Source organism: Copadichromis virginalis, linkage group LG12 (genome assembly GCF_057382275.1).
Source record: "Copadichromis virginalis isolate Kocher_CV1m ecotype Utaka linkage group LG12, C_Virginalis_male_GT1.1, whole genome shotgun sequence".
In the NCBI taxonomy this organism is placed as follows: domain Eukaryota; kingdom Metazoa; phylum Chordata; class Actinopteri; order Cichliformes; family Cichlidae; genus Copadichromis; species Copadichromis virginalis.
In genome coordinates this window covers 32,194,003-32,219,570 of record NC_140629.1, presented here as the reverse complement: position 1 = coordinate 32,219,570, position 25,568 = coordinate 32,194,003, and the positions used below count along the sequence as shown (strand labels likewise).

Below are 25,568 nucleotides of genomic sequence, written 5' to 3'. Positions count from 1 at the left end.
GGTGTTATTTTAGTCATTTTGCAGCCGTATTGTTTGTAAAGTTGGTGAAGCCTGCAGTCGGCTGAAACTGAAGAAGTCACATAGATAAGTGATAAAATGTTTCTACTAAACGCTGGGTCCAGATGAACAGAAATAAATTTCTAGGATCCGATCAGTTTACACTGACTACTACTCCATGGTTGTTTTGTATGTTAACAAGAACAAAATAAGTGAAGTAGACTTACAGGGCTTGTTCAAAGAGGTTTTCCAACATATGGTTTTAACCAAAAAAGCATGGGTGCTTTTTCCTTAATAAGTGCAAAAAAAGAAAGAAACAGGCAATTGTTAAGAACGCCTTAGGTGAAGCAGTGTTAGATAAACTAACAAAACACTCCTATTAAAAAAACTATTGGCATATAAAAGCTTCCATTAAGCTGAATATTATTTATATTATTGCATACATATGGTTGACAGAAAGTGACCTCTGTAGCTATTTCCCATTGAGGATTGCAAAAGAAACCACAAAAACGAATAAAACCAACTTACTGATTGTTTGTACATGTGCAGAGGAGGCAAAGTGGATATACTGGATAAAGAATGCTGAATATGGAGCTGCCATAATAAAAAATAAAAACTAGTTAGTGTGAGACCTGGTTTTTATTTAACCAGTAAGGAAATTGTGATGCACACTCCACACCAGTTGGAGGCGCTGGTCCTCCAACTTGTCTGTCAGCCTCAAAGAAGAGACGACCAATGACGACCCAGCAGGGAAGTATTGATGTGGTTGTCATCTGTCCAGTGTTTGGTCTTTTTAAAATCGGTATATTCTCTATTGTAACCTTCATTGTAAGCTTGCTTTGGCGTTATATCACACTAGAGTTAGCAAGTGTGTTGGTAGCATTCATTATATTTTCAGTGATAGCTTAGCCTTGTTACTGTAACACCAGCTTGTCTCATGTAGGTGTGTGCAGTGTCTTACCTAAACAGCTAAAACAGTCAGGTTGTTTCAGCCAAAAGTTTCACACATCTCTGTTTCTGTTGTACCAAATGTATTTGTTTAACCTTCGTTTGCATGTGTCTTTCTGCTTCTGTGTGTGCAGGGGTGATCTTTATGAGTGCAGAGACACCATGTTCACAGCCAAGCTAGCTTTGAGCACTCTGAAAAGGATCCACCATGGAGCTTGTTATCGATGTCTTTCTACCTGCTTCATCCAGAAGGAAGGGATACAGGCTGGAGATGGGCCCCCCTCAGACTCCCGTGTGTGGAAGAGAAAGCCTAAGAACCAATCTGCAGTCTGGTCATCAATAAGACTTCTTGAAACACAGCAAAACGGGAGAAGACGGTTCAGTTTATCAGCTGCTACTATAGTAAATTCAGCACCAGTACACGTCCAACCGTACCTCCGGCTGATGAGGCTGGACAAACCTATAGGTTTGTACTTATATGAACATCACATTGTTGGGTTGTCGTGTCTTCATTCGCTCACCCCAACCAGTCGCGACAGATAGCCGTCCCTCCCTGTTAAAAGGGAGTTTTTCCTTCCTACTGTGACAAAGCAAGCTCATGTACTCAGGTTTAACTTCAGCAGGTCATTATGACCATGTCTACATGCTTAAACACATTCATTTTCTGCTATGCAATGACTTTTATCTGTGTCAGTTTAAAAAAAAAAATTGATATCTAGAATATTGCAGAATTTTGACTTTATTCCAAACATGCACTCTTTAAGCCCAGAACGATTTTTAGCAGCATTTTCACCATGTTAACAAAACAGAACAAAACAAGAAGCTATATAACATTAATACAGTCTTCAGAAAACAAATGGCTAAAATAAGCACGTCATCTTTGACCTTGTAGAGCTATTAACTGGCACTAACAGGGAAGCATCTTTGTAAGCATGTAGCCCTAACTCATGATGTAGATAATAATTGTTAAAATTGTTCTTTGAAAGAATCCTACCAAACTGTAAAACTCTTATGTAATTACTGTGTAAGACAATGAGTCTAAAATATCTTGCCCCTGCATTTTTTCAGTGTCACTGCACAGATGCATCTAAAACCAAACCACATTTAAAATGCCACCAGATTAATGTAGCTATTGGCTGCGCATTCATCTCTTTGTGGGCTTTGTTTCTGTTCTTATCTTACTTCCTTGTTTAATTCCCTTGAAATTCATTGCCTTTTAATCGTAGGGACATGGTTGCTGTACCTCCCCTGTACATGGAGCATTGCTCTGGCTGCTAACCCTGGATGCTTCCCAGATCTGGGCATGCTCACACTGTTTGGTACAGGTGCTCTTCTCATGAGAGGGGCCGGCTGCACCATCAATGACATGTGGGACAAAGACTTCGACAAAAAAGTAAATGAGATTTTCTTACAGCTGACTCCAAACAAAGAACAGGACATGTTTTTGCAATAAAGTAAATTAAACTTCCATTTCTAAGCAGACGTTAGTCTTACCTGTGTCACTGTCACTCCCCTGCTCAAAGTGTTTATTTATTTTTCAGCTCTGATAAATTGAAAGTGTTTGTGTTTTTGCGCAGGTGTCCCGCACAGCCTCTCGACCAATCGCATCAGGAGAGATTTCTCGAATGCAGGCGCTGGTCTTCCTGGGAGGGCAGCTCTCGCTTGCACTTGGGGTTCTTTTGTGTCTCAACTATTACAGGTACTCAGAATCAATTTTATGTATGAACGTTAATGACATTTTATTAGGAAAATATAAATAGAAGAATAGGAACAGGTATATAGGTTAGATTAAATCCTCCGAGTCATGAGAAAAAAAAATTAGTGCAACAGTTGAACTGGATCACAATATTACTACAGTGTGTTAATTTTCATAGTGTAACTAAAAGTGATTATTTATCCAGTTATTTTGCAGTCTTTCCCTCACATTGTTCAAAATGCTCTCACAGTATAGCTCTGGGTGCTGCTTCTTTATCTCTTGTTATCACCTACCCGCTGATGAAGAGGTTCACTTACTGGCCACAGTTTGTGTTGGGTATGTGCTGTGTAAAGTTATCTTGTAGTGTTCTTTGTCTAGAGTTAATATTTTACAGATTATCAGAACTATAGCTGTTCTCTTGTTCTCTTCTCTCACTTTAGGACTCACTTTCAACTGGGGCGCTCTGCTCGGCTGGTCCGCTATTAAAGGCTCTTGTGATTGGTCCGTGTGTCTCCCGCTATACTTCTCAGGAGTGATGTGGACGCTGGTATATGACACAATATACGCACATCAGGTAAAGTAGTGGGCCTGAGAGATCGCACCACTTCGTTCCTATTAAACACAATTCTTTCCTTAAACCAAAGGCTGAGTGCAGTAAATGTAAAAGAACGCTCTCATACACCAACACTACCCTGAACCAATGATACCTGGCAACATGCTTTTTTTAATGCCAAATTCTGACACTGCCATTTAAGTGTTGCAGCAGAAATCATGACCAAGGTCATCAGCACCAGACCAGGAAAGCAGTTTTTCCAGTCACCTGTTGTCCAATTTAGCTTGCAAATGATAGCTTCAATTTCCTGACAGGAGCCCCCAATGTGCTTTTCTGCTGCTGTAGCCCATCGTGTTGTGCGTTGAGAGATGCTTTTTAGCAGATGTTCTTCTGAGTGGTTATTTGAGTTAACCTTGCCTTCCTATCAGCTTCCTTTCTGTCCATTCTCCTCTAACCTCAGACATCAATAAGGGATTTTTGCCCAGGTGAACTGGTATACATAATAAAGTGACTGTTGAGAACCTGTAAATTTAAGAAGAAAGGAACCGAGAAACTGAAACTAATTTAAAAACAGTTTAAACTGTGAGTACATGGTAGCTGTTCCTTTATATTTAAGAAATGCAGTTTAAGGGATTGCAGTTTACTGTGTTTACTGATGTTTTTCTTTGAGGTGAACATGAGATTAATGTGTCCCGTGTTACAGTAGGGACCTTGATTGACTATGACCTCGTGTTGTTTTGTCTTTCATAAATAGGATAAGGAGGATGACATCAAAGTAGGAGTCAAATCTACTGCACTGAGGTTCCAGGAGCAAACCAAACCCTGGCTGAGTGGCTTCGTTGTGGCCATGATGTCTGGACTGGTATTAGCTGGGGTCAATGCTGAACAGACTCTCCCTTACTATGCTGTACTCACCGGTGTAGCAATGCACCTGACAAACCAGGTGAGGATCATGGTCAACTTTAATACAACATTTAAATGAGAAACATGCACAGATTCATGTGTTTTAAGATTAGGTTTTCCATTGAAGTATATTTATTTTCTTCTCTCGTAGATTTACACATTAGACATCAACAAACCAGAAGACTGCTGGAAAAAGTTTGTTTCAAACAGAAACCTTGGACTGTTGTTGTTTTTAGGTATTGTTGTCGGGAATTTGTGGAAAGAATAAAGACAGACTCTGAAGAAATGAACAAGCCTTCATATAATTAGAGACGATGTTTTATTACATTTGTGTGTTTTGTTTTTTATGAGAAGCACTCTTTTAACAACTTATGTATTTTCAAAAATGCCAGCAAATCTAAATTGAAATTGCTGCAATAAGTTTGACCACCAGGGAGCAGTATGATTCCTCCTACCTGATGAATGTACTGTACGCCAGTGGCCTCATTACTTTGTTTTGGTCCATAAAACACATAAATATCTGGGTCTTTGCGCGACATCCTTCATAAGTCACTGGTTGACATTGGTGCTCTTTGTTTTTATTCTGGCCAGGCAGCATTTACCCACTTTACCTGTGTTTATGGGGCGATCGTGGCTCAAGAGTTGGGCGTTCGCCTTGTAATCGGAAGGTTGCCGGTTCGAGCCCCGGCTTGGACAGTCTCGGTCGTTGTGTCCTTGGGCAAGACACTTCACCCGTTGCCTACTGGTGGTGGTCAGAGGGCCCGGTGGCGCCAGTGTCCGGCAGCCTCGCCTGTCAGTGCGCCCCAGGGTGGCTGTGGCTACAATGTAGCTTGCCATCACCAGTGTGTGAATGTGTGTGTGAATGGGTGGATGACTGGATATGTAAAGCGCTTTGGGGTCCTTAGGGACTAGTAAAGCGCTATATAAATACAGGCCATTTACCATTTACCATTTATGTGTCAGAAACCACTTCCAGTTATTAATTATAGGACTTTGGTGAGAGTCGGCATGTAGATCTGCAGACTTTACTGGTTCTTTTTAGTGCTTTTGCAACATGAGACTGGTCTCACCCATGATGTTTCAGTACTCTAAAACTTTTAAACAAATTTTAAAGAGAATTCATTTACATCCAGTCCAGTGAAAAACTAAGTTCAAGGTTCAAGGTTCTTTATTATTTGTCACATGCATAGTTACAAATAATAAAGAACCTTGAACTTAGTTTTTCACTGGACTGGATGTAAATGAATGTCCAGTGAAAAAAACTAAGTACATCTAAGTACATCTTCCAATATAGAAGGTATGTTTAGTTGCAATAACTTAATCATTTTCTCTATGAGTTTATCAGTTCCTTACATTGTTGTAGAGGAATTTCGGCCCACTCTTCTTTACAGTGTTGCTTCAGCTTGATATTTGCAGGCATTTGTTTATGCAAAAGTTTCTTAAGATCCCACCACAGCAATTGAATCAGGTTGAGCATGAAAAGGGGAAAAAACAAAGCTTGGACACTGCTAGCACGGCGCCCACACAAACGCAAAGCAGGGGCTGAAGCATAGCTGAATATGTTTCCAAACCAACTTCATTCTAAGCCAAAGACTAGAAAATACAGTGAAGCATAACTTCCCTTTGGTTTCACCTGCACAAGTCCAAGGTAGGTCTCCCCTGCAGAATTGGTTTTCCCTTCGTCGGGAGCAGCGCTGGGCTCTCCAAATCACGGACAAACAGTATCCCACATTCTTGATTTTTAGTTCACAAGCACTTGTTGTAATGACTAACTACTCCTGACATTTTGGAGATGTTAGCTCTTTATACAGCAAAGTTACAGCGGGATACAAATAACACCAGGCTGATACTGCCACGATTTGTTCCCCCCCCCCCCATCTAAATCACGGACAAACAGCATCCCACAGTTGTTTATGTTTTTAAACCCATTTTGCACAGAGGCATTTTTTTTTTGAAAAATTTATTGATAGCAATGTTGAATATTACATAGGAAAAAAACAACTACATGTAAAATACACCGTGACGCCTCTGCCTTTCTAAATGGAGGGACAGTAACTGCGTGTTATATGTAAGCATGTAAAACCTGAAGATAGAGACAAAATACTGTTAATCTGAATAGCTGCCATTCTGCAATTCCTCTCATGTAAACAATAACATTGCCCACAGCCTGACATGAATAAAGGCACATGCCTTTAATGTTGCATGACGAACTCTGTATTCCTCGTTCACACATAAACACAAAAAATGAGTTTTAAAAAAAAATCTCAGTTTTCGGTGATTTGAAACACCATTTACGTGTGGACGAAACAGCTGCGTTTTCAAAAATACCAGTGTAGGCGTGGACGTAGTGTAAAAGAGTTAGTAGTTTATTTTCTTACTACCAAGGCTATTATTGCTAACGAAAACTAACGAAATAATGAAAACTAGAAGTGAAAAAACATTTTCGTTAATGGAAATAAAAATAAAAACAAAAAAAGGAAAACTAACTAAAACTGTAATGAGTGTTCACAAAACTAATAAAAAATTAACTGCATTTATAGCAAAACTGTGTTTAGTTTTCATTGATGTGTGCGTGTCATACAATAGTCAAGGGTGAAAATGAAGTTTAGTTTCCAGATTTTTTTTGCTGTCTAATTATGCCAGCAGGTGGCAGTACGTTAGTCGAGTCGTCTGTGTTGCTGCTCCGTCCACGCGCAGAATCATGTCAGGAGAAAGCGCCAGATTCCAATTTGGGATTACTTTGAATATGACTGTTTTGGATAAAGCAAGTGTCTTGTAGTGGAAAGAGACAAATTATGAGGGACATTTCTAAAGGGAAAAAATTCCCACAAACCTTAAAGTGCACTTGAAAAGCTCACACAAGAAGGCTAACCTAGCTTACCATGAGAATGTAAGGGAGCACACTCAACCCTCATCCCCAGAAAACAGAAGCTAACCCCAGGCAAGGCAGCGTGATGCATCCCGATGGTAGCTGGAATCGCAACATACTCAAGGATAAGCAGAAGAGAATGACTGATATGATGAAACTGGGATTTTGTTACACTTAATTATTGCAAACACAACTAAAACTATAACTGAAACTAATCAAAACTAAACTGAAACTAAGGATTTTCAACAAAATAAAAACTAAACTAGCAAACAATTGGTAAAAACTAATTAAAACTGATATAAAATTGAAAATCTGAAGTCAAAACTAAATATAAAATAAAAACTAATGAAAATTGCAAAACTATTAAAACCCTGCTTACTACCTGCAGATTACTTGTATTTGCTCAATTGTTTACTAAATGTTTGAGGTGTGAAATAAACCGCAATTGAGCAAAATATGGGTGTGTGTGGTTGGAGGATGTGTTAGTGCGTGCGTGCGTGCGTGTGTGCGCGAGCAAGGGGGAGGGGGCGAAGAACACTTTTCTGTAAAACAAAGGGGGGGCCCAGCAAAAAAAGTTTGGGAACCACTGCCATAGAGGATGCCAGGGTTGAAATCATGGATAAGATGTTTCAGAAAAAAGACAAGATAAAATCTAACCCACTCTAGCATTAATACTTGCATCAGCTTTAGGAAAACTACACCTAGAGGACTGGGTGGCGAGGTGAGGTTGATCCCCTCCATTAGAGTAATGAATTGTCCATAGGAATCCAAAGGACCACCAAGCAGTGTGGTAAAATTGAGGATGTAGTTGATTAGAGGGAGAAGCGTGACACAAGTCTGCCTTTTGGATGGTGTCAGTACGACTCGTTTCTCCTGAAGGTCCAAAGACACAGAGGTGATTCTCTGGGTGAGCAGCATCAAAGTGGACACTGCCAAGAACAGTCTGAAAGTGAAAGAGATATTGCTGTGATTAAATAGGATATCTGTATACATATAATGTTTTTACTTTAGATGTAAAAACATTATGTCTAACTTAGGCTAAGAGTTCATCTATAATGGTGAAGAAATGGCCTCTGACATTCATATCAGAGTCTTTTTAGTACATTAGCTGTTCTAGAGCTGTGATCACACAAAGTTGATTCTTGGAAACGGCATCTGAAAGGTTAGGCAACAACATAACAATTCTTGGAAACGAAACAAAGTCAACAGGCTGCTAAAACCACGTGATGTGGTTGAATGCTTCAAGCAACAGAGATTGTTTTATTGAAAAACACATGGTCGTTTTGAGTTTGACATATTTCACAAAAGTGTGATTAGGAACATTTTTGCCACTGTGTTTACAACCCTGTACGCGTTTGAAAACTGAAGGGACTGTGCTGTGTTCTAATCCTATCAAAGATCAGAACATAGCTTATATAACTGAGCAAGATAAATTGCTCAGGAGTTTCACCTCATCTCCCAACCGTTGTGGCAGACATCTGTCCCTCCCTGGAGGCTTCTTCCTGTTAAAAGGGAGGGTTACCTTCCCACCATCACCAAGTGCTTTGCCCATAGGGTATCATCTGATTGTTGTGATTTTCTCTCTAATACTGTAGGGTCATTGCCTTACAACTTAAAGACCTCACTTTTGTGATTTGGTACTAAATTCAAATGACGATTTTATGTTCTACATTGTTATATTTCTAATTTCATGATGCAAATGTGTTCTTTCTTATGTAAATATGATCTTTCTTAAAAAAGCTGTTGTCTCTGTTGTTCTAAACCTAGTAGATACTATTAAGCATTAGTGATACCTTTGAAGGTAATCGATGCCTGGATACCATCACGGATACTTGATTTTGAAATATGTGCTAAGCATGAACTGCACCTTCTTAAAGTATCCAAAAATGTACTGCTCTGGTCACAGGTCCTCATTCTTTTTAAAGGTGCCAACTTTCTGTAACTTGTTATAGAAGAGAGAGGGGTTTTAAATATTTTTTTAAAATAAATACCATAGAGATACCATACAAATCACTGCATGCTGCATTATTTATATTTTATACAACATCCTAACTCTGAACAGGCTTGATTCATACATCTGTACACCCTAGAGAATATTCACTTACGAAAGGTTCGGAGGATATAGCATGAAAACTGTCCCATATGTTTATGTAATTTGTAATGGCAGAGTGAAATCAAGATTAATACCTGATGATGACTGGTTCGTGCAGGTAGTATTCCCTGTTAGGGCTGCCACAAACGATTATTTTGATAGTCGACTAGTCAAAGATTATTTTTGCAATTAGTCGACTAATCAGATCATGCGTCCACTGGACGTAAAAGTACATCTTATTGCACCAGCAGCATCTGCTCTTATATAACTATCATTAGCTTACAGCTTTAAGTGTTTAAGGTCTGTGCTAACTAAAAATAAAGACAAGATGGTAGTTTATTAAATTTTAATGAAATTTGCAGATTGTTTCGGTGAAGTTTAATAAACTCCTTGCTATCTAAAATATAACAGGACACTGGAGTATATTCTCGAGAATCTCACACTTCTGATAATCAGCTGTCTGCTTGACGTTTATTCAGCTATGTAAAAACTATAACTTTAATCTCACCCAAACTGATTTACTCAGGAACAAATAAAATACTAAAAAAAGCTAAACAATAACATTGTTAAGTTATCTAAGTGACTTATATATGTTTAACCTGAGTAGCGAAAGACAGCGGTGGGTCTCAGGGCACTAGTGAGCCTAGCCCCCGGCTCGCTATCGAGCTAGTGGGTAACAGACGTCTCCGAAAACGTCGGAGCGCTTTTGAAAATATGTGGTGTCTTGATAAACTGAGCAGATATTTGAGGTTTACACAGCTACATTCTCGCCTGAACATATGTTAAACCTTTATTTTGTGACCCAGAAAGAATAATAAGAGTAATATTAAAACTAACTAGCTGCCGCCGTTTGAGCTGGGCTGCGCTATGAATTCTGGGACACTGCTTCTTCTTCTTCTTCGGGGTTTAACGGCAGCTGGCATCCTTGTACATGCAGTGCTGCCATCTTCTGTATCAGTCCGTTATTACACTCTTAAATCCTACTACTTATTCCTGCGTCTTTTGTGATCTTACAAAGCTTCAAACGACGCGTCGACTATTAAATCAGTCGTCGATGATTTTGATAGTCGACGTAATCGTGACTAGTCGACTAATCGTGGCAGCCCTATTCCCTGTACTGTATAAGTAGGTGCCAGAAGGTTTGCCACAACATCTGCATAACAAATGCCCAGGTGTGGATACAGCTGTGATCTACACAGCACACGAGTAGAACAAAGGCAAGTGTGGAGGTGAACAGCTTGTGCTGTTATCCTGTTTGGTTTTCTCCAAACGTGATGCTTTGCAGTATCGCTAGACATCGCTATTGAAGCCTTTAGAGTCTCAGATGTAGCTCTTCTACATATATTTCTTTGGTTTGTCTGAGCATCTTCGCCTTGTGCATTGTTTTATCACACATGTGAATCAGATCAATGAACTGCCAGACAATTTGTTTTTACAGAGGTCACCATACTTGCTGATGATTGTAGCATCTGGCTGTTACTTACCTTCTTACATCCTATAGACGCAAAGATTTAGTTTTTCCACACTGCTTCTGCATTTTGCTTACAAAAATGCACAAAAACTAATATTTCAATTCACTCATAATTTCTTTTTACCTTCAGGCTCTTGCAGACAATCATCATCCTTCATCCCGTCGTGGTCACCAGGCGCCTGATCTTGGTGTCGTTCCTCGTCTTCTGTGAGCATCTCAGATTCTTGGTTTTGCTTCTGCTCGAAAGGACCTTTCTCTTCTTCCTCCTTGAAGCATTCAGGAGAGTGCACTTCCTTCTTCAGACATTCTTTCTCAAGTACTGGTATTTCTGTGCAAGGTTTAGGTTCCTGTTCACTGCTTTGCTGAGTGTGCACTTCTTCCTGCTTTAATTTTGTAAACGAGACACCTAAAATATCACCGGTGATCATCTTAAGTTGTGCACAAGTGGGCGGGAGGGTTAACATATGTCTTTCAATTTTTAAACTCTCCTCTGTCCTCGTGTTATTTACATGTGCAATATTTAGCTTTGTTAAGGCTGAATTTGCCTCTATACCAACTTGATTCTTTGGATTCTGGAACAAAGGGAAGTTGCTCTCTTCAGCTAATGGGATATCACTTGCCTCAGTGCCCTTCTCCATCTTGACCGTTTTACCCTCATCTGCCTTGTTATGCATCTTGCTGTCATCATTGGCCAACTGTAAGATATGACGCAGTATGTCATCTTCTACCTTTGCCTCAATGTTCAGTGTTTTATGCTCAAGTGCTTTAACGTCTTGCTTTTGAGCTGGTGTTTCGTCATCCACTTTGAAATCATTTTCTGTCTCCATTTGTTGTTTGTCTCCAGATTCTGTGAATTCAGGTTGGGCTTGGTTTTCATATGTCTGTCTCTCTTCCTCTGGATCGCCGTAATCCTCACATGGGGTATCTGTAATTTTCACTTCTGTTACACTTTGTTCCACATTTCCTGTCTCCATTTGTTGTTTGTCTCCAGATTCTGTGAATTCAGGTTGGGCTTGGTTTTCATTTGTCTGTCTCTCTTCCTCTGGATCGCCGTAATCCTCACATGGGGTATCTGTAATTTTCACTTCTGTTACACTTTGTTCCACATTTCCTGTCTCCATTTGTTGTTTGTCTCCAGATTCTGTGAATTCAGGTTGGGCTTGGTTTTCATTTGTCTGTCTCTCTTCCTCTGGATCGCCGTAATCCTCACATGGGGTATCTGTAATTTTCACTTCTGTTACACTTTGTTCCACATTTCCTGTCTCCATTTGTTGTTTGTCTCCAGATTCTGTGAATTCAGGTTGGGCTTGGTTTTCATTTGTCTGCCTCTCTTCCTCTGGATCGCCGTAATCCTCACATGGGGTATCTGTAATTTTCACTTCTGTTACACTTTGTTCCACATTTCCTGTCTCCATTTGTTGTTTGTCTCCAGATTCTGTGAATTCAGGTTGGGCTTGGTTTTCATATGTCTGTCTCTCTTCCTCTGGATTGCCGTAATCCTCACATGGGGTATCTGTAGATTTCACTTCAGTTACACTTTGTTCCACATTTCCTGTCTCCATTTGTTGTTTGTCTCCAGATTCTGTGAAATCAGGTTGGGCTTGGTTTTCATATGTCTGTCTCTCTTCCTCTGGATTGCCGTAATCCTCACATGGGGTATCTGTAATTTTCACTTCTGTTACACTTTGTTCCACATTTCCTGTCTCCATTTGTTGTTTGTCTCCAGATTCTGTGAATTCAGGTTGGGCTTGGTTTTCATATGTCTGTCTCTCTTCCTCTGGATTGCCGTAATCCTCACATGGGGTATCTGTAGATTTCACTTCAGTTACACTTTGTTCCACATTTCCTGTCTCCATTTGTTGTTTGTCTCCAGATTCTGTGAATTCTGGTTGGGCTTGGTTTTCATATGTCTGTCTCTCTTCCTCTGGATTGCCGTAATCCTCACATGGGGTATCTGTAGATTTCACTTCTGTTACACTTTGTTCCACATTTCCTGTCTCCATTTGTTGTTTGTCTCCAGATTCTGTGAATTCAGGTTGGGCTTGGTTTTCATTTGTCTGTCTCTCTTCCTCTGGATTGCCGTAATCCTCACATGGGATATCTGTAATTTTCACTTCTGTTACACTTTGTTCCACATTTCCTGTCTCCATTTGTTGTTTGTCTCCAGATTCTGTGAATTCAGGTTGGGCTTGGTTTTCATTTGTCTGCCTCTCTTCCTCTGGATCGCCGTAATCCTCACATGGGGTATCTGTAATTTTCACTTCTGTTCCACTTTGTTCCACTTTTCCTGTCTCCTGTTCTCTTGCAGTCTCTAGCAGCACACGCTCCGCTTGTTTTTGCAGCTCTTGTTGGACAGTAGAGTTTGGTTTGGCATTTTCATGTTGAATGTCTGATTCGGAAGTCTCGCCAGGACTTTCTCCGTTGGTTTCCTGGCATTCCCTGATCTGGAGTGCACTTTTCTCTGTGGTATAGTTTTCTTCCAGGTTCTCAGTTTGTGGAACCTCATCACAGTCTGCAAAAAGGTCCTCCATTTCTACATCTTCTCTGTCTTTATCTAGCTGGTCCATGTTAGACAAATGTTCCTCTTCTTCTTCTGTTACTGGCACATTATCAACGCTTGCCTCCAGCTGATCAAGGCTCCCCTGACCCACGAGTTCATGATTCTTCATGACCTGCATAGACAGAATCAAGGTCCAAATTATGATACACTTTTCCATCACATTATATTGGGGTGGGGCACTGATGATGTAGAAGCCTCAAAAACTCATTTATCCAATATAATACACTTGGAGTTATGGGGTTGAGATAAGACTCCCAGTCCTATAGTTTATGGGAAGACAGACATGACATAGTAAACACTTTCCTTGTGAGTTTATGGGCTTAGTCACTGATTTTGGAAGCATACTGAATAAAATATTACTACAACTATTTTGCAAATCATGTTTAAATTGCTTAAAAATGTTGGATTATCTTTTGTCTGCTTACTGCATAGAGATAGCAGTTTCACTGTCAGCCCCTCTCCTTCTCACCACATCTTATTCTTTGAAATAGAAGTGGGCGGTATAAACGGTATACGGTAGAAACGATATAAATTTGGCTAACGGTAGAGATTTTGACTATACCGCTCTACCGCGATAGCGTATGTTGATGGTGTCATCAAGCTGCGCCTGTTTTGGTTGAAAGCATTGCAGCGACTAAAAACAACATCATCTGCAATTTTTACTGAGCGACAGTAATAGCAAAGAGACAAAGTACTTTTGGAATATGGGGATAGCCAAAAACTCCACTCCTCCACTTCCGTCCCATTGATTCATTCAGTGGGGCAAAAAAGTATTTAGTCAGCCACCGATTGTGCAAGTTCCCCCACTTAAAATGATGACAGAGGTCAGTAATTTGCACCAGAGGTACACTTCAACTGTGAGAGACAGAATGTGAAAAAAAAAAATCCATGAATTCACATGGTAGGATTTGTAAAGAATTTATTCGTAAATTAGGGTGGAAAATAAGTATTTGGTCACCTCAAACAAGGAAAATCTCTGGCTCTCACAGACCTGTAACGTCTTCTGTAAGAAGCTTTTTTGTCCCCCACTCGTTACCTGCATGAATGGCACCTGTTTGAACTCATCATCTGTATAAAAGACACCTGTCCACAGCCTCAAACAGTCAGACTCCAAACTCCGCCATGGCCAAGACCAAAGAGCTTTCGAAGGACACCAGGAAAAGTATTGTAGACCTGCACCAGACTGGGAAGAGTGAATCTACAATAGGCAAGCAGCTTAGTGTGAAAAAAATCAACTGTGGGAGCAATCATCAGAAAATGGAAGACATACAAGACCACTGATAATCTCCCTCGATCTAGGGCTCCACGCAAGATCTCATCCCGTGGGGTCAAAATGATCATGAGAACGGTGAGCAAAGATCCCAGAACCACACGGGGGGACCTGGTGAATGACCTGCAGAGAGCTGGGACCAAAGTAACAAAGGTCACCATCAGTAACACACTACAACGGCAGGGAATCAAATCCCGCAGTGCCAGACGTGTTCCGCTGCTGAAGCCAGTGCATGTCCAGGCCCGTCTGAAGTTTGCCAGAGAGCACATGGATGATACAGCAGAGGATTGGGAGAATGTCATGTGGTCAGATGAAACCAAAGTTGAACTTTTTGGTATAAACTCAACTTGTCGTGTTTGGGGGAAGAAGAATATTGAGTTGCATCCCAAGAACACCATACCTACTGTGAAGCATGGGGGTGGAAACATCATGCTATGGGGCTGTTTTTCTGCCAAGGGGACAGGACGACTGATCCGTGTTAAGGACAGAATGAATGGGGCCATGTATCGTGAGATTTTGAGCCAAAACCTCCTTCCATCAGTGAGAACTTTGAAGATGAAACGAGGCTGGGTCTTCCAACATGACAATGATCCAAAACACACCGCCCGGGCAACAAAGGAGTGGCTCCGTAAGAAGCATTTGAAAGTCCTGGAGTGGCCTAGCCAGTCTCCAGACCTCAACCCCATAGAAAATCTGTGGCGGGAGTTGAAAGTCCGTGTTGCTCGGCGACAGCCCCAAGACATCACTGCTCTCGAGAAGATCTACATGGAGGAATGGGCCAAAATACCAGCTACTGTGTGTGCAAACCTGGTAAAGACCTATAGTAAACGTTTGACCTCTGTTATTGCCAACAAAGGTTATGTTACAAAGTATTGAGTTGTATTTTTGTTAGTGACCAAATACTTATTTTCCACCCTGATTTACGAATAAATTCTTTACAAATCCTACCATGTGGATTCATGGATTTTTTTTCACATTCTGTCTCTCACAGTTGAAGTGTACCTCTGGTGCAAATTACTGACCTCTGTCATCATTTTAGGTGGGGGAACTTGCACAATCGGTGGCTGACTAAATACTTTTTTGCCCCACTGTTAATGCTGAATTCTCTCGCAGCTGCTATATTCCCATGTTGTTGCAGTATATTAATGACTAACCTCGTATTGTGGATGGATTATCTCAGTTGTTCTCCTGACTGAAGTTTGGTCCGTTTACAGCATCCTGCCATGCAATTGCATTTGTCCCTAACCACTAGAAACCCTCACGTTAAAAAGTTGGCATTCATCCTTCAGCTTCACTGTGCTAATGTTATGCTAACGTAGCTGTGTCGCTAGCAATCACGTAGGACATCATTATATACCAGCTAGCCCAACTTCAGTAACCTTACAAATGTCACTGCTGTTTAGTTTTCTGTCTTCATTTATGTTGGAAGTGATAGCAGAGCTGTACATTTTAATTTTTTCAGAAATCTCTCAGTCAGAACATGCTATATGATGTTTAGGTGGAAGCTAGCGAGCAAATTTCCTGCTAACTTCTAACTCCATTCAATTTAATAGATTCTGTTTTCATGGATGCCTGGATGTTAAACTTAATTGTTACACCTGGTAGAGCAGAAACGCTGATCATTTTATTAAAGATGAAAGAATTGCGATAGTTTGTAACTCTCAGTGACGCTGCAGTGTTTGACTTTGGGACCTGAAGTGGACGGAGTTTTGGATTACTCCGCAAGGCTCCTGACTACGGCAGCCGTAATGCTCCGGCAATCCATCAAGCGGTGCGCTTTCATAGCTCTCCAAAGTCGTACTAAAACATTTTTTGATTTCTACGCACCGTGTAACACAAAATCGGTTTGAGGTCAGTAAGCACAACCAGAATTCATACATAAGGCACACTGTCGATTTTTGAGAAAATTAAAGGATTTTAAGTGTGCCTTATAGTGTGTAAAATACGTTATACAGAAGAAAAGAATATATCCTGATATATATCGTTACCGCACATGCTTCAAATTATACCGTGATATGGATTTTAGGCCATATCGCCCAGCCCTACTTTGAAACTAAGATGGTTGTGGTGAAAATGCTAATCTTGGGGCATCAAAACACAATTTCAGAAACCAACGGATCGTGTCACAGTAGTTGTCCATGTCCATCTTTGACATTACTTATGGTTTAATCCCTGTAAATGTAGCACTTTTTAATAGCCAAGGAATTGGGGTAGGATATGCACTGCATCACTCCATTAGGTGCAACCTTAATCAATATTAAACCGATTTGTGGCAAAGTTTTTGGACTACAAAAACATTCAGACTAAAGGAATCAAATGGCCCAGTGCCAATGTCTCTGTAGCCAATGTGATATGTGAATAAAACCATTCTTTTGCAAAAGTAAGTCCACTGTCTATATGTAGCTTGTGAAAGTGATGCAGTGCTACTAAGCAAGATGCATGGTTGACATTTAAAAATGTCATTCTGATGAATTCTTTATGTTAATTTATATATCTATTCATATTTTTAGGATGTATGCTCCCACTCTCTTTCGTTGGCTACTCCCTTCAAATACCAGACATGTTGACATCTGACATCTAATTGCTGTTTACATTTTTTATAGGCTTAAATAACTTAATTCTTCATTCAACTTCATTTTCTCTTGATTTTCTAGATCTTCATGGTTATGACAGCAGTGTGTAGAACAAAAGCACCGTCCGCCCATCAGTTAAAGAGAATACCTTTTTTGACCCAAAGATGATGCCTTGATGGCAACGTGACAGCTTGGGGCGACGAACCTCTATTGGCACTACACGTTCCCCTGTAAAGAAAAAAAAAAGGAAAAAAGGGAATGCTTATGTGACAGCGTCAGGTATCGGAAAGCAGAACACGTTCCTACAAATCCTGCAAATGCTCCAACATACCACGATGCAAGACAATGTGATCAATCATGTTGTTCTTGTTCTTAGTTTGGTACAGACAGAAAGGGCAGCAGAGGTCCTTCTGATGAGTAGGCTTTGACTGGCAGGTAGAGTGACCCGTCTCCATGTGCATTTCCAGAGTTTTCCTAATGACAACAGGAGAAATCAGTGATAACATTGCAAATCTGTCGGTGTTTGGTGACAACTCGTGTTGAGTAATGAGTAGAAATGACAAATTCAAGATGTCTGTCAAGTCAAATACCTCATAAAACTCATCCAAGTTATTCCCATACATTTAAAATAATTGACAACAATGTCTAAATTTGAATAAAAGAAGCTTCTTCTTCAAAAAGGGTCCAAACAGCAGATAGCGCGGCATGTTTGATTTAGCACACTTTTATGCCAGGTTCTCTTCCCGATGCCACCCCAAAGGGATTTGTGTCTCCTCCTTGAGGCAAACCAGGAATGCATTATGTCACCTGACTATAGAAACTAGTCAGATCCTGCGCATGTGTGATGATGCAGAATTAAAAGTATCAATTATTACTCATCCTGAATGCAAATGCGAGAATAAATGCAACATTTAAAACAAATGTGAAAACGAATATTTACTAGGGCTGCTCGATTATGGCAAAAATTATAATCACAATTATTTTCACTGAAATTGAGATCTCGATTATTTGATGATATTTATTTAACAATAACAATGTATTGAATAATGACTTTAAAGATTGTCAAAAAATAATATAAAATAGTGTGCAAATAGTGATAACAGTGCAAATGTTTGCAATATAAAAAATAAATGAAAAATGTAAACATCTATGTTTAGTGAACTTTGCAGTGTTGCTCTGTGGTGCAGCTACGACACTGTAGCAAAGTTTACACACTATGTCTACTTGATCCACGTCTGACTCCGCCAACCCATAATGTTTCCACACCACTGAAGTTTTTTTTTACCTCTCTTTTCAACCAACAGCAGTCACTCTCCTCTCCAAATAACTTCTGCTTAGCTTTCGGAGCTTCCCTCGGGTCCTCTTAATTGTTGTGACACGTGTTCGAAATGCAGAGAGGTGCGCTCGATTTGCCACACGAAGCAGCGCGAGAGTAAAGCACGAGGGAGGGGCTAATAATCCGCTCAGTCATTTTTAATGATCGTTGAAAGCCCAGATCGTAATCGTGATTAAAATTCGATTAATTGAGCAGCCCTAATATTTACATAAAAATATTTTCGAAGTTTTCAATCCCAGAATATCATTTGTGTACATTTTCCATTTTCAAAAACAAAAGCTAAATAGTTAAAGCTAAGTAGTACAATTTGCAGATTTTTAACAACACACTAAATTTTATTAAAGAAAAAAAAAGCCAAAAATCTTTTGTACACACAAAACTACAAACTCTTACAGCACCTTACCTTAAACCTGTGAAAAAGTTGCAGTCTTTACATCTGAGGATTTTCTTTCCATGCCGATTTAGGCAGTGCCGCCGGATACTAGACAGGTGTCCAGTGCTGAAATTGCAGAACTCACAGTGAAGCACGCTGTTCTCAGGTAATTTTGAAAGTTGCACGTTCACTTTAGATTTGATGCTGCTCTGTGCCATCATGGTGTAGTGGTTTAACTGGCGCCGCACATCTGGGGGCTCCAAGTACAGAGATCCTGTCAAAGTTTCAAGGACCCACAGTCTGTTAGTACTGCTACAAAACCAAAAACTGTTTGTTTTATGAAAACCAAGACCAAGTTTAAAAAACAAACAAACAAACAAACACACACACACACAAAAAAACATGAGATATGACTTGCCTTTAATCAGTTCAGGTCGCTCATCAATTTCAGGCAAGCTGTTCATTTTCTCTGATGAATTAGAGGACTCCTTAAACCTCTCTTCACTCTCATCTTTGTCTTCAGTCTCAGCTGCAGCCATGATGAGATCTAAGTATTCAGCAAAAGAATAACCAAATGAAAAAGGAAAGACATAAACGCAGACATAAAGCCACACGAAATCTCTCAAACCCCTTCTTGTGAAAGATGTGGCTGTCTTTAAAACTAAGCCAAAACCATCCCAGTCTGAACAGTTAAAGTCAGCTTCTAATATAAAATGCACCTGTGACAACTCATATTAACTTGACCAAATCCAGCATACAGAAAACTTATGCTAATAATCTACAACAAAAGACTAATTTTAAAAATTCTGGTGATTTTGAAATCAATGTTCGCAGATCAAAGTCAATGCATTTGACACTTAATGCTCATAAGATACCACTGGTGATCTTACAAATGAGTTCTTACCATTATGCTTTTTCATAAAATGACTCCTCCAGAGGCCAAAGATTGTTGTCCGATAGGTACAGCAACTACACAGAAAAGGTCTCAGAGTTCCAGATTTGTGGATGAGATATTTGCTAATGCTGGTGAGGTAAAAAGAAAAAAAAAAAAAGGTTCACAATCATTCAACTCTCACAAAAAATACAGCTTGGGGTGTTTGGGACTTGCTTTAACGAACAAAGCAATCAAAATTCAATTTCAACAAGCCTGCGAAAGATACATTAGTCAAACAGAGAGTAGATGAAGTAACTCCTAAAATCTGTAAAGGAGGTATAATTTCTCGACTTTGGTTCTCTTGTCAGAAAGCCATTGTTTCGATTTATGAGGAAACGGTCTTCTTGTGCAGTTTAAAGTTATACAGGAGTGGATAGAGGTGGAATTGAGGAAAGCGGGAAAGGGGAGTCTAACTTTTTATTTAACCAGGAAGTGAAAATGTTGAGATAAAGAAGCTTTTCTGCAAAGGTTTTCCAATACCCAGATAGGCACTGTACTTTTTCAGACTAAACAAGACCAACTGTTAAAATTTCCATTTGGCTATGTTACTTTTTAAGTGAGCCCACAACAACAATAAAAACAAACAAAACAAAAAAAAAAACGTGGCAAAATGGTGTGACTGCTTTAATATATGAGTCTAAATTTAGCCATTATTACTTTTTTTTTAGTTTAGTTTTTAACAATAAAAAAAGCCCAAAGTTCTTACTTGTGTTTTAATCCAGATGTGGAGCTATTGTCCAATTTCTTGATGGCTGCCAGGGCTGCGTGGCTGTGCTCATGTGAATGCAAGCCTTTCAATGACATAAACATCCGGCCGCACTGTCTACACGTGTGTTTGTCTCCATTCGATTCTAGTTCTGGCTGCTGTACATCAGAGAGTTCTGATGTAGCGGCGCTCTGTACTGGTGTCCCGTTCCAACGATTAACCTCGTTCACAGTTTCCAATGTGGTCGTTTCATCTTGCCTGCAGGGCTGAAAAAAAAAAAAAAAAAAAAAAAAAAAAAAAATCACAGTAATGGTCAAATAACACGAGTAGATCAGAAGACAAAGAGCGTAGACAGGAATTACAGCGTCAACTTACCTCGCTGGATTCTTGCTCTAGTGTTGTGCTAATAAGCGACTCCTTTCTCTGCGCAGCCTTGGCCTTCTCTAGCATCCTTGCTCTGTGGCGATCCATGTGATAACACACCATTCGAATCCCATTTAATTGTGTGTTGCAGTGGTCACATTTGTAAACCCCTGTGTTTTTCTTTTTCCTCAATCCTAGTGACAACACAGTAAAGTCCAATTTCCACTCTGAGCGGTGAAAAGTACTATAGTGGTCAATGAGCAGCTGCGACGACTTGAATGTTAATTCTGGACATTTCAAACATTTAACCTTTGTGCTGTTGCCTGATTTAAGTACGTTGCTGGGAGAGTTCCATTTACGCTTATTATATTTGTCAAGAAGTTTGTAAATACTGACTGCATCCATTTTGTGATAATTTTTGTAGTGGCGCTGGAGGTATTTTCGATACGGTCCTTTATAGGTGCACATCTGGCACTTGTACAACTGTTTGCTGCTGCGGAGGCCGGACAGCAAAGTTGATGGGGATGCCTCAGGAGTTTCCGTTTGTGGAGCCTGTCTACTTTTCGCAATTTTTACTCTTCTCGAAGTTTTGTTTTTCACAGAGGCATCCTTCCGTGCTGAGCCCCGAGATGTGTGAACCGGCTGGCTTTCAGTGTCTGTGTGCTCATACACTTTTCTGTCATGATGAACCATCTTACAGTGAGCATTGAGTTTTGTCAGTGATCCATGGATTTGTGAACATTTTTTACACAAGTACCCTCTTTCATTAGAACTTCTTCCTAAAGTACAATTGACCATGTTTGATGCAAAGACTTCACCTGTCTCAAGTTCATCTGCCCAGACTACAATTGCTGGATGCTTCATTTGACAGTGAGTGAGGGTCCCTTGGGAGCTAACATTCACATATGGACACTTTGGACACTTGTAGATCAAGAGGCTTTTTTCTGCTGTTATGCTAGACTTCAATGTCTTATGCCTTCTTTTTTTGCGCTGCTGTTTTGGTTTTTGTTCTTGTTCAAATCTTTCAATTACAGCTTCCGGGTGTTTCAATCCACAGTGAATGTGGAGACCCTGTTTGCTATTAAAATTTGCAGAGCAGTAAAGGCACTTGAACACTTTGGAGGACAATGAGCGAGATCTGTCACTTTGGTCTTCCACCCGCCAGCTTGCGCTTGTTTTCTTGGAAAGTTTTGCATTCAAAGGATGAACCATTCGGTAATGGTGTGCCAGATCTGACAAAGATTTAGATTTAAAAGAGCATCTTTTGCAAGACAAACCAGCTTTATTTTGTCCGGATCTTTGGGATAGCAATCTGTTTTCAGTGCCATTGCCTCCACTCTGCTCTAGATCAGGCTTCTTCTTTTTAGAAAGGACCATTTCAGGACCAGCATATAACCGAGAATTTACATACTCAACGCAGGGGACACGTCCTAGGTGGCGTTCCTCGTAGTGCTCATAAACTGCTGCAGCTTTTTCATGTCTGAAAACACAGAATTCACAATAATAGCCGCGCTTTAATGATCCTTGTCTAAAATAATATCTTAAAATATCTGTGACTGTACGCTTTACTTTGTGAATTTTCCTTAAATGCGTCTTCAGAGCATATATCACGTCAGTTTTGTATGCGCATGCGTATGAGTAACAGTTCAGGGACCTCTTTGTGTGTGGGGTTGTCACTGAGGGTGTTGCTGAAATGACCAAAGACTTTGAATGCTTCCTTGTTTTTTTCTTTTTCATTTTCAGCTTGAGGATTTCCTGAGCAGCTTCTTCATTTTGAGTGGATGTTAGAGGAGATTTCTGTGCCTGATCGTGGATCTTAGATGTATGCAGAAGGACTTCTGAAGTCTTCGCCTTAAATCCATGATGTGTTTTGCTGTAATGGCGCATTACCCGATCCAAAGTACTATGCCTGTAGTTACAAAAGTGGCAAAAAAATGCTTTTTCTTCGCCTTCATTTATTATAGGAGGAGGTAGACGGGAAGAAGAGGAATCCTTTGCATTTGCTTTCCTGATTTCATCATGGATTAAAGCTGTATATTCAAGAACACACTTAGTGCTGGAATTACACTTTCGATGAACCTTAGCCTGATGGATAATTACTCCTTTTACAGATGGATTTCCAAAGTTGCATTTGTGGCAGTAAAACAAGTTTTCTGGACATGCGTAGGACTTGTTCTGTCTCTCTCCTGTTTCTGAGGCATCTGCTGTGTAATCCTCCTTATACAGATCTTCTTTTTCCCTACACATCTTCACTTGTTTACTAGTATTAAATTGGGAAGATGAAGGACTTTTTGACATCTTAGATTCACTCTGACGTTTCTGCATCTCAGCACTGTACCCTAGGACATCATCAGTACCTATTGGTGCATCCATAGAATGTTTTGCATAGTGATGACCAAGGATACTCTTAACCTCGGTACTTGTGTAACTGCAGAACTGGCAGTAAAATGTTTCATTTGGTAAACTGGATGAGGAAATGTCCAGTCCAGTAGTAATTTCATTACTGGATTTTGTTGGAAACTTCGAAGATTCCCCTTTCGTGGTTTGGGAAGATTCTGAACGATTCTTACAGGCTTCTGGTGTGGTCTCTGAATGATCTACTACAATCACAGAATCTGAACACTTCTCAGATGTCATCTCTGATGCTGCATGTGATGTGGGACAAGCGGACTGTTTGATTTTATCTAATGTGATTACTTCATCTGGGTGGCTTTTTTGGTAGTGAACATCTAGACTCAGCTGAGACGATTCCTCTTGGCATTCAGACATTGAATATCTGCAGAACAATAAGGAATTCTCCACTTCATATGTTGCATGCTTTGCCTTGTAATGTTCTTTCAAAGACTTCAATAGATTGATAGTAAATTTACAAAGAAAGCATTTGAAAACCAAACTGAGGCCACATGATTTCATGGCAAATACATCTGGGGCATCTGGATGATTTTCCAAGTAGTGCCTCTTGAGGTCAGCTGTGCTTAAAAACTCAACTGGACACTCCAAGCAACGAAAGGTGGCACTGTGATCACTTGCGTCCTGAATGTAGACAGAATTGTATCTGATATAAGGGTGGTCACTTTGATAATGGGCAGAAATTCGCCTGATGCCTACGTCACTGTAGTCACAATGTTTACAAGAATACACTTTTGCCACGTCTGCCTCGTCTTCATCTTCGCTGACTTCGCTGCTGGATGACTGTTGTCTATTTTCATTTTCTTTTTCCGTGAGCATCTCTTCGTTATCCAACTTGGCTTTTTTGACAGGATGACCTTTTAAACTTTTACCACTGGATCTCTTCACAGCACTGTCAGGAACAGTTTCCTTTCTGAATTGTTCCGGAGTTTTAGTCAAATCAGTAGTCAAGTCAGTGTGCAAAAAAGGGTACGACTTACTTCCGGTGATATCTATCACAGACTTTGCTGTGACTTTAAACACACCACTACTGTTTGGACAGGAGCTTGAAGGAGATTCCTGCAAAATTTTCAGGTCCTTTAATGTGCAGTTTGCTTCTGAGGTAGAAATATCTGAAAGAACTGATGGATCTTCCGATGTTCCTGCAGCTTCATTGTTCTGGTTTGCTGAAATGACACTTAAAGTGCTGTCGAGGTTTTCTGAAATGATGACACCTCCTGACACGTTAGGATTTTCTGAAGTTTTGTGACACAGTTCCTCGTGTTCACTTAAACCATCCCAACTACAAGCTTTAAAATCACACCTCTGGCATTTAAAATTATCTCCTGAACTGCTGCTCTCTGTGTTGGCTTTGTCAGTCCCAGGGGATAAACCAGCCTCTCTGAGAGAAATTTCTGTATTGAGGCCATGCACCTTGTTAAGGTGTTCAAAAAGGTACACCTTGGATTCGAAGATCAGCACACAGTGACTACAATGGAAAGCCTCGACTTGGGATTCTTCAGTGACTGCTTGGCTGATGACTTGCTTGATGTGGCCAGAGGTGGAGCACTCCACTGTATCTGAGGGGGCAGGCAACAGACCAGTATAGATCAGCATAGGTCAGTATCTATTCACAAAGACGTTGCATACCTCTGTGATACATACCGTTTTCCATCTTGCATGCCTCTTTTAACCCACAGCCTTACACATTAAGTGACACACCTAGACAACTGAAAAAACAGATTATTATTTTTCTCAAGGCACAGAAGCAGCACAACATAATCCGACGCTACTTCGTTATCCGTTATTAAGTTATACACACAAGTGAATACTTAAAGAGAGCGAGAGAGCGAGATTGTACGCTTTGCTAATATTATCTTTAAATATGGCAGCACAAAGAACTCAACACCTCTATTTAACTTTCAGTGTAGCATATTCAACAGGAAGGAGACGTAAAACGAGTCAACCGAATAAACAGATCCTACCTATTTTAACAAAATGCCGAGATGTGCAACTCGCTAAAGTGCGCGATGCACGCAAGGTTTTTACTCACGCATGCACACAAAAACAGGACAAGGCTTAGGAGGCACCGTTTTGAACCGCTGCTGGAGGTCGCATGAACACGGAGCACGTTTCCGCCATTTTTCAAGCGTGTGTGACTCTCCCTGGCCTGTGCTTCCCCCACCGCAACAAAACATCTTCACTTCCGTAGAATTCACCAACCCTTCAAAATAAAACTACCTGAAAACTACCTCCGCTGTGTAAGTAATTAAAATATCAGTTATAATGTTATTTACCAGCAGTTACACGAGATTCGATATAACGACAGGATATTTTGGTTTAATACGAACTAGGATTTCTTAATTGTATTTTTTTAAATTTTATCAATTTGATAAAAAAAAATATGTGTTTGTTAATATTCACGAAAACGTATGGAGTTTTTTGTTGTTGTTTTTTTTACTTCCACGCTTAGTTCATTGTGAAATCTGGGGAAACAGTAACCGGAAGTACGTAGATTTCATACCTTAACGCCAAG

At 40.1% G+C, this 25,568-nt stretch overlaps 2 protein-coding genes across 3 annotated transcripts; one reads left to right on the top strand and one right to left on the bottom strand.

Moving 5' to 3' along the window:
• Nucleotides 1-382: 382 nt before the first annotated feature.
• LOC146697378 (4-hydroxybenzoate polyprenyltransferase, mitochondrial-like) lies at nt 383-4,622 on the top strand. The gene is made up of 7 exons (XM_085476087.1): nt 383-1,411; nt 2,172-2,338; nt 2,523-2,644; nt 2,892-2,977; nt 3,082-3,215; nt 3,949-4,137; nt 4,249-4,622. Exons 1-7 carry the CDS (start codon nt 1,027-1,029, stop codon nt 4,363-4,365), a joined length of 1,200 nt encoding a protein of 399 aa, XP_085332213.1. The 5' UTR covers nt 383-1,026; the 3' UTR covers nt 4,366-4,622.
• A 662-nt stretch (nt 4,623-5,284) lies between these two features.
• On the bottom strand, nt 5,285-25,329 carry LOC146697377 (uncharacterized). Of its 2 annotated transcripts, none has more exons than XM_085476085.1 (11): nt 25,086-25,329; nt 24,698-24,762; nt 20,657-24,612; nt 20,282-20,547; nt 19,546-19,664; nt 19,060-19,188; nt 18,672-18,915; nt 17,264-17,406; nt 17,081-17,160; nt 10,654-13,201; nt 5,285-7,909 (listed from the first exon to the last, which is right to left on the bottom strand). In XM_085476085.1, exons 2-11 carry the CDS (start codon nt 24,705-24,707, stop codon nt 7,884-7,886), a joined length of 7,521 nt encoding a protein of 2,506 aa, XP_085332211.1. In that variant the 5' UTR covers nt 24,708-24,762; nt 25,086-25,329; the 3' UTR covers nt 5,285-7,883. The 2 variants fall into 2 exon arrangements, with proteins under 2 accessions (XP_085332211.1, XP_085332212.1); XM_085476086.1 differs by having other exon boundaries at nt 25,123-25,329.
• Nucleotides 25,330-25,568: the final 239 nt, after the last annotated feature.

Excerpts from the sequence above, each read along its gene's own strand:
- LOC146697378 (XM_085476087.1), top strand. The coding sequence starts at position 1,027 with ATGTATTTGTTTAACCTTCGTTTGCATGTGTCTTTCTGCTTCTGTGTG. Across the intron at positions 1,412-2,171 it reads GAGGCTGGACAAACCTATAG|GGACATGGTTGCTGTACCTC; the intron begins GTTTGTACTTAT and ends TTTTAATCGTAG. Across the intron at positions 2,978-3,081 it reads CTGGCCACAGTTTGTGTTGG|GACTCACTTTCAACTGGGGC; the intron begins GTATGTGCTGTG and ends CTCTCACTTTAG.
- LOC146697377 (XM_085476085.1), bottom strand. Across the intron at positions 18,916-19,059 it reads GCGACCTGAACTGATTAAAG|GATCTCTGTACTTGGAGCCC; the intron begins GCAAGTCATATC and ends AAACTTTGACAG. Across the intron at positions 17,407-18,671 it reads AACTTTTTCACAGGTTTAAG|GAAAACTCTGGAAATGCACA; the intron begins GTAAGGTGCTGT and ends TGTTGTCATTAG.